The sequence below is a fragment of the Rousettus aegyptiacus genome, unplaced genomic scaffold, assembly GCF_014176215.1.
Source record: "Rousettus aegyptiacus isolate mRouAeg1 unplaced genomic scaffold, mRouAeg1.p scaffold_m13_p_14, whole genome shotgun sequence".
In the NCBI taxonomy this organism is placed as follows: Eukaryota; Metazoa; Chordata; class Mammalia; order Chiroptera; family Pteropodidae; genus Rousettus; species Rousettus aegyptiacus.
Genome location: NW_023416289.1, coordinates 49,316,982 through 49,329,476, shown reverse-complemented (window position 1 = coordinate 49,329,476; position 12,495 = coordinate 49,316,982). Strand labels below are relative to the sequence as shown.

At 60.0% G+C, this 12,495-nt stretch overlaps 1 protein-coding gene across 8 annotated transcripts in view; it reads right to left on the bottom strand.

The window, feature by feature from the left end:
* Positions 1–12,495, bottom strand: part of ARNT2 (aryl hydrocarbon receptor nuclear translocator 2) — a 101,148-nt gene that overhangs the window by 66,564 nt on the left and 22,089 nt on the right. For 6 of the 8 annotated variants that reach the window (XM_036231850.1, XM_016125789.2, XM_036231849.1 and 3 more), the window contains one exon: positions 4,849–4,963. In XM_036231850.1, the coding sequence (XP_036087743.1) occupies positions 4,849–4,963 (115 nt within the window). Of the gene's footprint in view, positions 1–4,848; positions 4,964–7,996; positions 8,339–9,539; positions 9,623–12,495 lie in introns of those variants that run through there. The other 2 variants (XM_036231854.1, XM_036231853.1) reach the window with 2 other exon arrangements.

Sequence of the window (12,495 nt, the reverse complement as noted above, 5' to 3'; positions counted from 1 at the left end):
TACAGCATTTAACCCAGAGCACGAGCCACCTGCACAGATGGGCGTTCACTCGCTCGGATGGCTGCCCAAGCGTCCCAGGCCTCAGCAAAAACAGTGTCTCTGCACAGCCATCAAACCAGTTTGTGACAACAAAGGGCAGAATGCAAAGTCTTCGGTGTGAACACCGTGGACCACAAAGAGGGAAGCCTGTGCCCCGGAGCCCACGCAGGGCCCAGCCCTGCTCCGCGGTGCTGGGGACAGGTTCTCCCTGCCACACCGTGTATTCTGCCCTGAGACCTTTTCACTTTATTCCGTGGCACATTAGCAGAGCTGAAAAAGCTCCAGGGGTTTTTAATACAGAAAGTTTTAAGGGTGAGGAAGAAATTCCGAGAAAAAGAAGACCCACTAAAGGTTGTGCTGTGTGAGGACGTGGCTGGTCTTGGTGAGCCGAAGCGAAGGGGACATTCAAGGGCGTGACCCCATGAAGTCCAGGCTCCAGAACATACATGCAGAGAGAGAAATGGTCGTTTGGAGCCGAAGCTGCTCGAAGTAGCTATCTGCCTGTTGAGACTTGCTAAACAAATGCTCAAATTCCCACTTAACCAGGCCTCTCGATATAAACATTAAGCAAAAAGTCTTGATAGATGTTTGTTTAAATAATATCTGGAATGCTCCCCAAGAAGCCAGTCCTCTGTGATGTCGGTTAAGTTACCCCTGACAACGTCAGGGCAGAAGGGTCCTTCGTAGGTATAAAGTTCACCGGGAGTCTTGGGGACAACATGAGAAGTAATTCAGACAGCTTGGCTCTCAGGGACATTCATGGGAGGGGACTCCCTAGGGAAGAAGGCCCCAGAGCCACTGTCCTCCCATCCTGTTCCTAGTGAGACCAAGTAACTAAGTGAGGCAGAGTTCTCTGGGCCCCACATGAAGCAAGACCATCAGTATTCTGCACGGTTACCAAAGCCGCCACCTCATCTTCCCAAAAACCACATCTGGAGGACGGCACGGCGTTTGGCATTTAGGCGTTTTAAACACCGCAGGGGACGCGGCAAGCTCCGTCTGCAGGACCACAGTGCCCCCTCGTGGTCGTCGCGGGAATGAGCACCAAGCTTAGCTCACGCTCCCGGGCTATCAAACCACGTCAGGGTTAAGAAAAAGAAATCAGTTTTTTCTTTTTTCTAAGAAATCGCATTTTCAAAATTCCAGTGGATTTAGGCAAGCATTTAGCAAAACCGCAAGTGGGTGCGACATGAACTGTTATCTTTCAAATGCCTTTCAGCTCAGGTCGATGTGAGTGTGATCACCAGGCTCCTGCACTTGGGCTGTCTCCCCACCCCCGTCTGCACGGCCTTTGGGGTGCCGAGGGTGCCCAGCTGTCCTGACTTCCTGGACTGTGGGGATTTCATCCCTGGGGTACAGGGCTTCTGTGCTAAAATGGGCAGTCCCAGGCCAACCATCCGGCTGGCACCCCAGCTGTCACGAAGACAGCTCTGCTCTTTGCCCAGATGCCCAAGGGGCAGACGTGTGGACGTGAGCCGTACAGTCAGTGGCTCCGTCTTACAGAAGGTGTGAGAAAGGGGCCCCCTGGCTTCCTGAAGGCCTCTGGGAACTTGGGAGCTGCGATCTGTCTGCATGAAATGGTGCACACATGTGCTCACGCATGGGCCGCGATCTGTCTACGTGAAACGGTACACGCGTGTGCTCACGCGTGGGCAGCCATCGCATTGAGTGACTCAGAACAGCATAACGGGGGGTGAGCCCAGGAGAGAAATCAGGACACAAACAGCAGTCACATCCTTGGGATAAACCACCAGACCCCGAAAGCCTCACTGCTCATCCGACAACAAAATGAAAAAGCGGCTTCTGAGGACACAGCCTCTTTCAGACATGCTCACGAAGACTGGGTCTCTGCTGCTGCGCCCCCCACCCCCACTGCCCCAAATTCTTTACTTTAAAGGCGACTACAGTTGTTATGCTGCTCAGGCTACGAAAACGCAGAGTAAATCATTCTCTGTTGTACGTCTTTTGTGTTTCTATTATGCAGAAGCATCTGGGTAATAAAGCAGAGACACGAAAATGCGACTTTTAAGTGCCACTGTCTTCACTTTGAAGAATTCGGGAAAGGAGTGGATGACGTGAGGGCCTTCGGAAGGTAAGCTGGAAGGGCTTGTCACCTCACTCTTCTGTCAACGAGCACCAATTCTTACCTCGATCAAAAGCCATGAAGCTTTTATTTCCTAGCCTGAAATTAGCTGGGAGCGAGGGACGTGAATCTCCCTCACAGTGACTGTGTGATAATCAGTCACTGTCATCCACACACGAGTCATTGAACAACTCACTCATGGCCCCCATGAGAAGAGATTCGAGCCCGAGCAATGGGGCTGGCCGCAGGGGGCGGCCACAGAGCCACCCTGGGCCAGCCTGAGGCTTCTGCGAACAAAGGCAAAGCAACGTGGGTGCCAGTTCAAGTGCTTCCTTCAGAGGGGACCAGCCAGAGGCTGCAGCAACGCCAGCCCCAAACGCAGACCAGCGAAGCGCCTGCTTGCACAAACACATCTCTCATCTGACCAGGCCCGCAGCCCAGGGCTGACACGCTGGCCTGACTGGCTGCAGATCACGTGCAAAGAGCTCTCCTCAGTGACCATAGCGTAGACACTCAGCATCAGACACCACAGCAGTGGGCAGGGGCTGGCACGTCACTGCCCACAACCTCCACCCCCCGTGTCTGTGAGGGCCACGTGGGGAGGTGGGCACAACCCATCTAAGCTCTGCCACTGCCCTCGACTTCACGAGCACCGAGCGTGTGCCCCTGTGGGTGCCCCCCCATCCGGAAATCGGGAGGTCAACACGGAAACACAGCTCAGGGAACCTGCTTTGGCTCACGGCTCCCACGTGTGGAATCACTTTCCAAAGAATCTGAAACTTCTAAACCTTCACCTGGTGTCCCAACCGCTGGCCATGCACGCAGCTGCGGGGGACGCTCCCTGGGACCGGCCGTTGGGGAAGGGGGAGCGCACTCGGCCTGGAGGGTCCACAGCAGGGGCCAAGGCATGCGCCAGGAGCGGCCAAAGCCCACGTGGGGTCGGCTCTGCTTGGCTCTGAAACACCGGGGCGGGGCAGGTGGTTATCTTTGGAATTGGGGACACTTCCCTCCACTGGAATGGCAGGTCTGGGTGAAAAGACAGGCAAGGAATAGGGGGCCACCTCCTCTGTCACTCCCCTGTCACCCCTGCTCTCTCCCCCTCCTGTGTCTCTCCATGGCGCCCACATTTTCAGAAAGAAGTGGAAGGACGTGGTGGCAGCAATAGGGGCGCATCACGAAGTGTCACGGTGCAGAACAGGGCCCTGCTCTGGGGTCCCCTCCATCAGGTGTCCTCTGGACTCGGCTAAATGTGCAGGCGGGGGCCAGGGGGCATCTCAAGAGATTCCAGAACAGGAGCCGCTCGATCACGGAATTTCAGCAAAACACGCAGAAATATCAGCTGCAAGAACTGCTATGGGAACGGCCCTGTAAAGTGGACCAGGGCTGGCCGGCTCCCTCCTTGGACAGAGAAAAGGACGCAGGCGCACGGGCCCCAGGAGTGTGGGCGACAGCGGGGGAGCCTGTCCAAACGGCCCGCATGCCCAACCTCACCGGCGGGCGCTGCGGCCCTGGCTGCTCCTCACCCCCTGGCATCTCTCGTCTGTCTTCTCGGTGCTGTGCTTCCTGGGCTCTGTCTCAGCTCGCGTCCCCGGGTCTGTCTCAGCCCGCCCGCATGCCCCTCGGCCTGCAGTGTCGTGCCATGTGTGTGATCAGCAGAGCAAGGGTCTGCCGAAGACTTCTCAGAAAGGAGACTGAGCCCACCGTCTGTCACCTCAGGAAGGAGGCAGAAGTTGTATCTGGACATGAGGCGAGGCCCAGGAACACGGAGGCCAGAGGGAAGCAGCCTCGCCCCCGAGCACCTTGCACACCCACCAGAGGGCTCGGGGCCCACGTGGACACAGGCGGCTCTGCGTCCTGCACGGAGCAGCTGCCTGAGCATCTCTCCCTGTCCCATCCTCAGCCTTACCCGGCACCGCCCTCGTCAAAGAGCCCTGAGCCAGCCTCTTCTCACAAAGAGCTGGGCACACTACGGGGCTCTGTCCCCAGGGGATGGAAGTCAGAGGTCACAGACGTTTAAAACAGCGTTAAAAGACGTGGAATTTTAAAAAACAAAAACCTTAGAAAACAAAAACGCAGCACATTGATAAGCTGGTGGCACCGGCAACCTTTAGTGACACGGCCTGCACCGAGCTCAGCACCCAGGTTGCTTGCCTGGCCGGCCGGTCAAGCAAGAAGGGACCCCGTGTCCGCAGTCAGCCCAGAAGCAGGCTGCTGCTCCCTACACGCCACTCTGAGGAGATGCCTGGGGCACCCAGCAGGCAGTCGCACGCAGCGAGGGGTGGGAAGACCTGGACAACGCCAGCTGCTGAGTGTCGGCCCCGGAGAAGCAGGGACATGCGTCCCCCCAGGCCAAGCTGGCGTTTGCACCCTCCCAGGAGCGTGGGGTGCTCACCTAGGAGCATGGGGCGCTCACCCGGGAGTGTGGGAGGCTCACCCAGGAGAGTGGGGGGGCTCACCCGGGAGAGCGGGGGCCTCACCTGGGAACTTGGGGTGCTCACTGGGATCGTGGGGCGCTTACCTGGGAGCGTGGGGCACTCACCCAGGAACTTGGGGTGCTCACTGGGAGTGTGCAGTGCTCACCCAGGAACTTGGGGTGCTCGCGCGGCAGCATGGGGCACTCACCCGGGAACTTGGGGTGCTCACTGGGATTGTGGGGTGCTCACCCAGGAACATGGGGTGCTCACCCAGGAGCGTGGGGCACTCACCCAGGAGTGCGGGGTACTCACCCAGAGCGCCGCTTTCCGCCTCGGGCAGGCACGGCCCCCGGCATCCTCACCTGCCCACTGGCTGCCATTGGGGCGACAGGCAATGTCACTGATCCGGGGATGTCCGAAGCCATTTCTGGAATTCAGCAAAGACGAGAGGTGTTGCCCATGCCAGAAAAACCCGGGGACGGACAAGGACGCTGCCCTGGGGGGCCAGAGGCACCACCTGGAGGCACAACCCAAGGGCCCGGGCCTGGGGCCACCTGCCCATCACCACTCAGGGAGCTGGGGGCCTCCCCTGCCTGGGCTCTGCCCCGTCCCGGGCACTCAGCCCGTGCTACATAACCATGATTTAGGGCGTCAGAAAGAGTCGGTGCAGCCGACAGCTTTTGTTAGGGACTCCTGTCCCCTGGTCGCCTGGAGGCAGGGGAGGTCCAGGACCCACGCCTGTGAAAAGACCACGGCTGGGGCGACCACTGGCAGCCACGGGGCCAAGCCAGGGCACTGCACCCACCCCCCAGGCCCCGGTGTCCTCGCGGAGGGCTGTTCCCCTCCTTGCAGGACTCAGGACACTGAACGGCCCCTCCGTTCACGACGACGGCGCTGAGGTCCAGGGCCTTCAGAGCGTCACCTTGGGCTGCGCCCAAGCCGCTGACAACAACAATGTGAGCAGCCCCCGCCCGCCCGGCTTGCCAGGAACAAGCGCTGATGTGAAGAGTCAGAAGGTCAGGTTTGGACGCGCCCTCGTCCTGCGCCCCGTTATCTCTTTATTACGAGACAGACACGTTTGGAGCCTGTGAAAGCAGCGTCAACACCCTTAACGGCACAGTGACGCGCAGTCCTCCCTACCCCCCGCCACTGGAACGGCCTCTCTGGCCCACAGTGTCCTTGGGGGTGACCTCGCGGTGCTGGCCGTTCTCAGCTCCACTCTCCCCCCAAGAGGGGGCGGCAGTGGTCACCAAACATGCATTTCAGAAGGACAGTCTGGGACGAACACGGGAACCTGGGTCCATGTGCCCACGAGGCTGGCGTCGCTCCAATGGGCGGGTCTCTGCTCCCTGCCTCCTTCTGGAAGCCGGGGAGGCAGCTGGCCACCGACCACAGTTACCCCAAAGACGCAGTGTCCAATAAACACGTTCTAAGGTCGACGTGGGCTATTCCACTCAAAACTTCTGAAGAAGGATTTTACAGTTCTAATAAACAAAATGTGAATTTAGCTACTGCACGACGGGTCACAAAAATGTGAGCTATCACTGCTGTCGTTTTTCACCAATGTGCACACTAAAAAGAATTCAAGGCAAAAACAAACAAACAAAAAAGCTGTTTCTTAAGTAACCCTCTCCCCGGGGAGCGGAAGGCGCTGGGTTTGGGACAGCCAGGCGGTGCTGACACGACCTCGTAACCTTGACGTCCGCCGGCTTCCAACAAGAAATCTGCATTTTTTCCGAAACAGAGACAGAAGTGTGTTAGGTTTAAGCCCCCAAGTGAAGGTCACACGCTGCTGGCGCAAACGGGAGTCGAAGGCCGGCCCGCAGGGCGTCAGGCCCTTAGGGTCCCGCAAGACGGGAGGGGGGGGGCTCTGCGGGCAATGAATGGGGGCCGCTCCTGCCGACACCGGCGAGCGTTCCGAACACGCAGAGAGGCCGACGCGAGGCGGCACCTCCCACTCTGATGGACCCGCCAGGGCGCCCGGGCCCCTAAGCGTGGAGTCCCGGAAGGCGCGCTACGTGCGCAGCTGAAGCTCCATGCGACGCTCGCACTCCGCCACTCCCGCCTCGGAGTGAAGGAGACTGCGGGCTGGGAGAGCCTTCGCCATCGCCTGCAGAGCCAGAAAGGCCCGCCCCCTCCCTGCAGAGGGGGGTGGCGAACGGAAGGCAATGCGTGGTTAGGGAAAAAAAAACAAAACACCGTCACCCATTTTTATTTGAGAAAACAAAAAACATCATTTGTTTTCCTACTACAAGTGACAGAAAACAAAGACCCACGGACACGGCGGCCGTGGGGAAAGGGCTGAGGAACCCTGCAAGCCCCCGGCTTTCCTCAGACGGACGAGCGAGGAGGAGAAAGAGATGACGAGACGTGCACAGGTGCCCGCAGGGGCCAGGAGCCCGGCCCCAGCCACCGTCATGCCGGCTCCTACCCTGCTCCCCACGCGAGTGAGGGCGTGATCCTCGCCTCGCCCCCCCGCCCCCAAGCACACGCGCACACTTGAGGGCTGGCCACGTGGGAAGAGGAGGAGCCATCGAGTGCAGAGACACGGACACATTCTGCTCAAGAGACGGCCACGTGACCAAATCAAATCGATCCGGAAAATGGGGATGAGACTTTCGGTTGCACAAGAAGTTTGCCACGTGGGGCACAGTCGCCTGCCCACTTCAGTCTCACTGTGAGGTCCTATCTGCCTTTCTCCCCTCAACCATCTGTCCTTCAGACCTCTGTCCCCCTGACGTCAGACCCCTCCAGTGAGCTGTCACCATCACAGGGGTCGCGTCCTGTGAAGGCAGAAGGTCACCTCTCTGCCCGCCTCCATGGATGCAGCCCCCACGCCCCGGTCTAGAGCATACCCTCCTGGTTTCCAGGGGCCACGTCGCCTCCTTCCTGCCCCCCCCAGACCCCTCCTTCCCAGGCCCCTTGCCCAGCGACCCCCTCACCAGACCTCAGGCATCTTCCACAGCCTCCTCCCTGCCCAGCCTCTGAGCTGTCATCCCCCTCAGGCACCAAGGCCATCTGTTTGCTGATTCCCAGGCCCAGTCCTGCTGCTACCTCCTAACGGTCCGTCCATGTGCAGCTCCAGCTGCCGGCCTCCCTCCGACCTCTGTGGCCTCCCCGCATCTGCCCCCCGCATCCCTTCTCCACATGGAGCCGGTGGCTCCCGTAGGGCAAGGGGAAGCTCCCTGCCATGATCGACCGGCTCTCGTGCAGTCAGGCTGCTGCCCACGGCGCCGCCTCTCCAACTCCGGCCGCGCTGCCTCGGACTCTCCACACTCCCACCCACCTCAGGGCCTTTGCACACGCTGCATCCCGTGGCAGGCAGCCCCCCTCCCCAGGTCAGCTGCTAACGGCCTTTTAAATTCAGCTCAAACATCACTGTTCCAAGGAAGCCGGTCCCTGGCCGGCCCCCTCCCCACCCAGGCTAGGGCTGGCCCCAGGTGACCCATTCTTATTGTACCTGCACTTGTCCTATGAATGAATGACGGTCACAGCGGTCCAGGTGAAAGACAACAGGGCCTGAGTGACTGAGCCGCAAGGGGCATTCAAGAGGAAAACGGTGATGTCAGCGCCTCAAATACACCATGTGTCACCGTCAGCGCCGAAAAGGAAAGACTCTAAAAAGCCTTGGTCACCTGATCCTCCCACACTGAGATATGGGGCAAAAACATGCTGGAGGAGGAAGGAAGATACGGCTGGGTCGGCTGCCTATTCACCTCTGCCACAGAGCTGATACGGGGCTCCCGCAGCCCACTAGAGGCCGGGGCCTGTTTGCCTTCCTCCCTCCGTGCACTCAGAGGCCTGCCCGCTCACTGCGAGTCCAGTTCTGGGTCTGGCTTCATCACAGTGTGACTCAGTGTGTCCACCCCTTCCCCAGCTAAGAACGGGGGCTAACCAGGACACTCCGGCCTCCCGCAGAGGCTGCACGGGCCAAGGCCGCACTGCGTGGGAGCCGGGAGCTGGGCTAGAAGCTGGGCGGTCGGGGTGAAAGGGCCCCGTCCTGCCTCTGACAGGTGCAGTCGTGAGGGTGATGGAGATGCGTAGCTCAGCAACACAGTCCCGACAGCTGCGTGTGAGGCGAGAGGCTGGAAACAGCGAGGGGATCCAAGGCGCCTCCCTGGAGGAGGTGACCCCCGTGCTATCCCGGCAGACATGCCTCGGTGGGGGGGCAAGCATCATACTGTGGGTGCCATTTTCTTCAACGTATTCCTGGGATCACTCCAAAACTCCCGAGCAGACTCCCTCAGGCCTCCTTGTTCACATCCGGTCCCTGGAGATTTCTGGCCTTTCACCCCCGGCTACAACCGTGAGATCTAGAATCCCTTCCCTCACTGCAAACGAGACCCTCTGACAAGGACCTCTCACCAGGGCCCCTGATCACAGCCAGCGACAAACGCAGGCATCCCCCTCCCCCCAGAAACGTCCCTCCCCCCAGAAACGTTGCTCCCCCGACTGCCGGCTCTACACCAAGCTGCAGTGAGCTTCCCTGCCCATGTTAACGTCACTACGAGCTGAGGGTTCTGAGAGCATCACCCTCATTCAGGAGACGTATCTGGCTTCTGATGCAGCACGTAGCAAAAGACTCTTCCACACGGCGAGTGCGGACATACTGTGCACGCGCCCCGTGACACGGCACAGGCAGCAGAAGCCTGGGGCAGACGTGGAAGGGGAAGCCTCACAGATGAAAGCAAGGTGAGCCAAGGAAAACACACTTCGCCCCCCCCCACCCCGACACACACACCCTTTCATGGGAATCTAAGTGAGACACGCCTTCATCTCCGCGTTGGGAAAATAACTAATTACACGCAAACTTCCACAGCACAACAGCATAATAGCGTAACGATTATCTGAACAACAAAACGGAAAGGTTCTCTGCACGGGTGGGAGGGGAGTGAGGGGGGGCGAAGCAAAGATGCGCCCCGCGCCCCGCGCCCCGCGCTCCGCGCTGCACGCGCGCCCGAGGGTCCTATCCACAGCACGCGCAGCCCACACCGCGGCCCTACCTTCTCGGGGAGATGCAACAAAGCGCTTTCTTCCCTGTGACCAACGCCTTCATCCGCGTAGGAGCGATGTCAGGAACCTCTGGGAGGAAACGGGCCGCATTTGTATTCCGCTCAGAAAATGTCATCGCAGATCTGTTTACCTTAACCGTGGACCATGATTCAGCCGGGACAACTGTCTTGCATACTGATCAATTTATTTGCGGCAAAATTTCTAACGTTAACTGCTTAGGCTCTGAAAAATCAGTGACTTGGGTTTCTCATGCAACCACGATATACATTTAAACTACACAGATTATCAGAACATTTCAGTGAGATGTCATAAAGGGCTCCTGCAGCCGTGTAAGGCGGCGGGGGCGGGGGCGGGGGGGAGCGGCCCCTGCCCCTTCCGGAAGGCCGGCACAGGGTTCCCGAAGGCCCTCTGCGCAGTGGGACTTCTGCAGCACAACACACGGAACAATCGTCAGACGAGGGCCAGGGAGTCAGACCCCAGGTCCTCACTGTGTGTGCTCTGAAGGGCAGCTGTCGACAGGCGGGCTGGGCGGGGGTCCCTGTGGGGCAGGAGGCAGCAGACGTGGGAGAGGCGGCCAGTGGATCCAGGACAGGGGGCAGAGGCAGGTTCTGCTTTCACCGGCTGTTCCTCACCCCGGACACCGAGCCCTAGCCGTGCCCGAGCCTCTCTCAGGGGTCTGGCACCAGGGAACCGAGCCAGTCCCGAGGCAGTCTGGGGAGACGCCACCGCCTCGGCTGGCGTGTGCGAGCCCCGGCCCCGTGGGCATGCACTGTCCCCTTTGGGGCGTGAGCCCTGCTCCAGCGCCCACAAGGGTGTCAGCGCCACATCCCGCTCATGCCCAAGCCCACCCCGGGGGCTCAGTCCTGGCATCCCTGCCCTGAACTTCATTAAAAGGGTAAAAACCAAAGACCCAGCAAGAAGCAGGGTGACCAGGAGTCCCGGTGGAGAAGAGGGAGGCGGCTGTGGTCTCCAGCACCCCAGGCAGGAGTGGGCGGCACCCCGCCTGGCCGCTCTGTGAGGGGTGACGCACAGGCCCACTTTCCAACCACAGCGGGACGCCCCCCACGACCAGTCACACAGGAGTCAAATCCACCAGGCCGGGACCATCAGGGCAGCGTGGGACTCACCAGCCACGGAGAGGACAGGACGCCTGGGCTGAAAGGCTCGCCGTCTATCCAGGGGTGAGCCACCCCCAGAAGGCTTGGAGCCTCTGCCACAACCCAGGTGTGTCCCACCTTGGGACCAAGCATAACAGGAGAGGCCTCGCAGGACAAAGTGCCACGCACGGGCTGGTGGGGGGCAGCTTGCAAGGGGGTCAGAGCTCTGACCCTCAATGTTCAGAAATGTGAGAACAGCCACGGGGCGGGGAAGGGGCGAATGCTCCATCGAGAAGGAGCTGCTCATGAGACGCATGTGTCTGCATGAGGCGGAGTCCCTCGGGCAGGGCGAGAGAGGACACCGTCTTCGGTTGCGTGGGTGCCCCTCCAGGGCAGAGCGAGAGGCCAGTTCTGGGTGACTGCAGAGGCCGCGGCACAGCGGTCAAGGAGGAAAGGGTGAGGAAGGAAAGGAACAACTCAGAAACGTGTTGACAGAGCAGACATGGTCTGAGGTTGAACAGAAACCCAATGAACGAAAGCGTCTGATAGGAAAAGCGAATCAATTACGGAAAACCCACAGCGATAAAAATCACTCGGCCATTAAGTACCACGAATCCAAAGAATAATGTCACGGGAAAACGCTGAGGACAAATTCATGGTGCAGGACACACGCTCTCACGTGCAAACACATCTCTGCCGGGGATCCGTCGGAGTTCAGCTCCCGCCACAGCACCTGCCCCAAAGCCACCGTGCAGCCGAGTTCTGAACGCCCGCCTTGGCCTTCAAAGGGACAAGTGGTGGGACACCTATTTCAAGATCCATCACGCCTGCATCAACAGCATAGCGACGTCAAGACCAGACACGCGGCGTGCGACATGAACCCATTCCTCGGGACGAGCAAGGCAACCGACCATGTCTGCATCTTTCCTCTTTCATCCGTGCACCGACAAATGGCATCCTCTTCTCCCTCTCTGTCTAAGGACCTGACGCAGTCTGCCAGGTGGGCAGGCTCAGGAACCCGAAGCCCGGCGCACGCGCGGAACGGGGCCCTCAGGCCTGTGGAGATGCGACAGCGATGGGGAGCTCCGCCAGGACACTGGGAGGGAAACGTCCAGTTCAGATGTCTAATGTGCAGCCGGCCATGGAGGGAGCCTCCCAGCACAGGTCACTCGTTCACCTACGGCCGTCTGCTCCCAAGCCACCCGGGAGGGGGTCAGAGTGACAGTGGAAAAAAGGTGCACATGGGGCCAGACCTCAGCTCTGCCGCCCGCTGCTGCCCCCCTAAGCTGTGAAACAGGCTATTAAGCCCAGCGGTCAGGAAGACCCCGTGTGCTCAGGGACCCAGAAGCCCTGGACCAGGTGCGTCAGCCAGGCAGTGGGCACGAGACTGGCTCAGCTGCCTCCATGGGCCTGAAGGGACCAGCAGCCTCAGCAGCACCCGGGGGCTGTCAGAAATGCATGGCTCAGGCCCTCAGTCTCACCTACTGACACAGCCCCTGGGGTGGCCAGCCCTTCTGGGGATTCCAGGGCAGGTCGGGTCTGAGCCACTGAAATGCCTTGCGGTGGCGCCACCTCGTGGCCAGCAGGCCTAACAGCCCTCCGTGACCACGGGGACTTCCAGCCTGGACTGCCCAGGCAGAAGGCACAGACTGTGCATTTCCCGGCACCTGAGTGCGGTGATTGATAACGGCAGACAGGTAATAAGTGTCTGCTGAACAGATGAGTGAAGACAAACAACCTCTGACGGAGGAAGGCACGTGTCCTCGCCGCAAGCTCGCGGGAGGCGCCCACTCTGCACGTCAGGACACGGGGGCCACGAGAGGAACCGGCCGGCCCTGAAGCCAGGTCA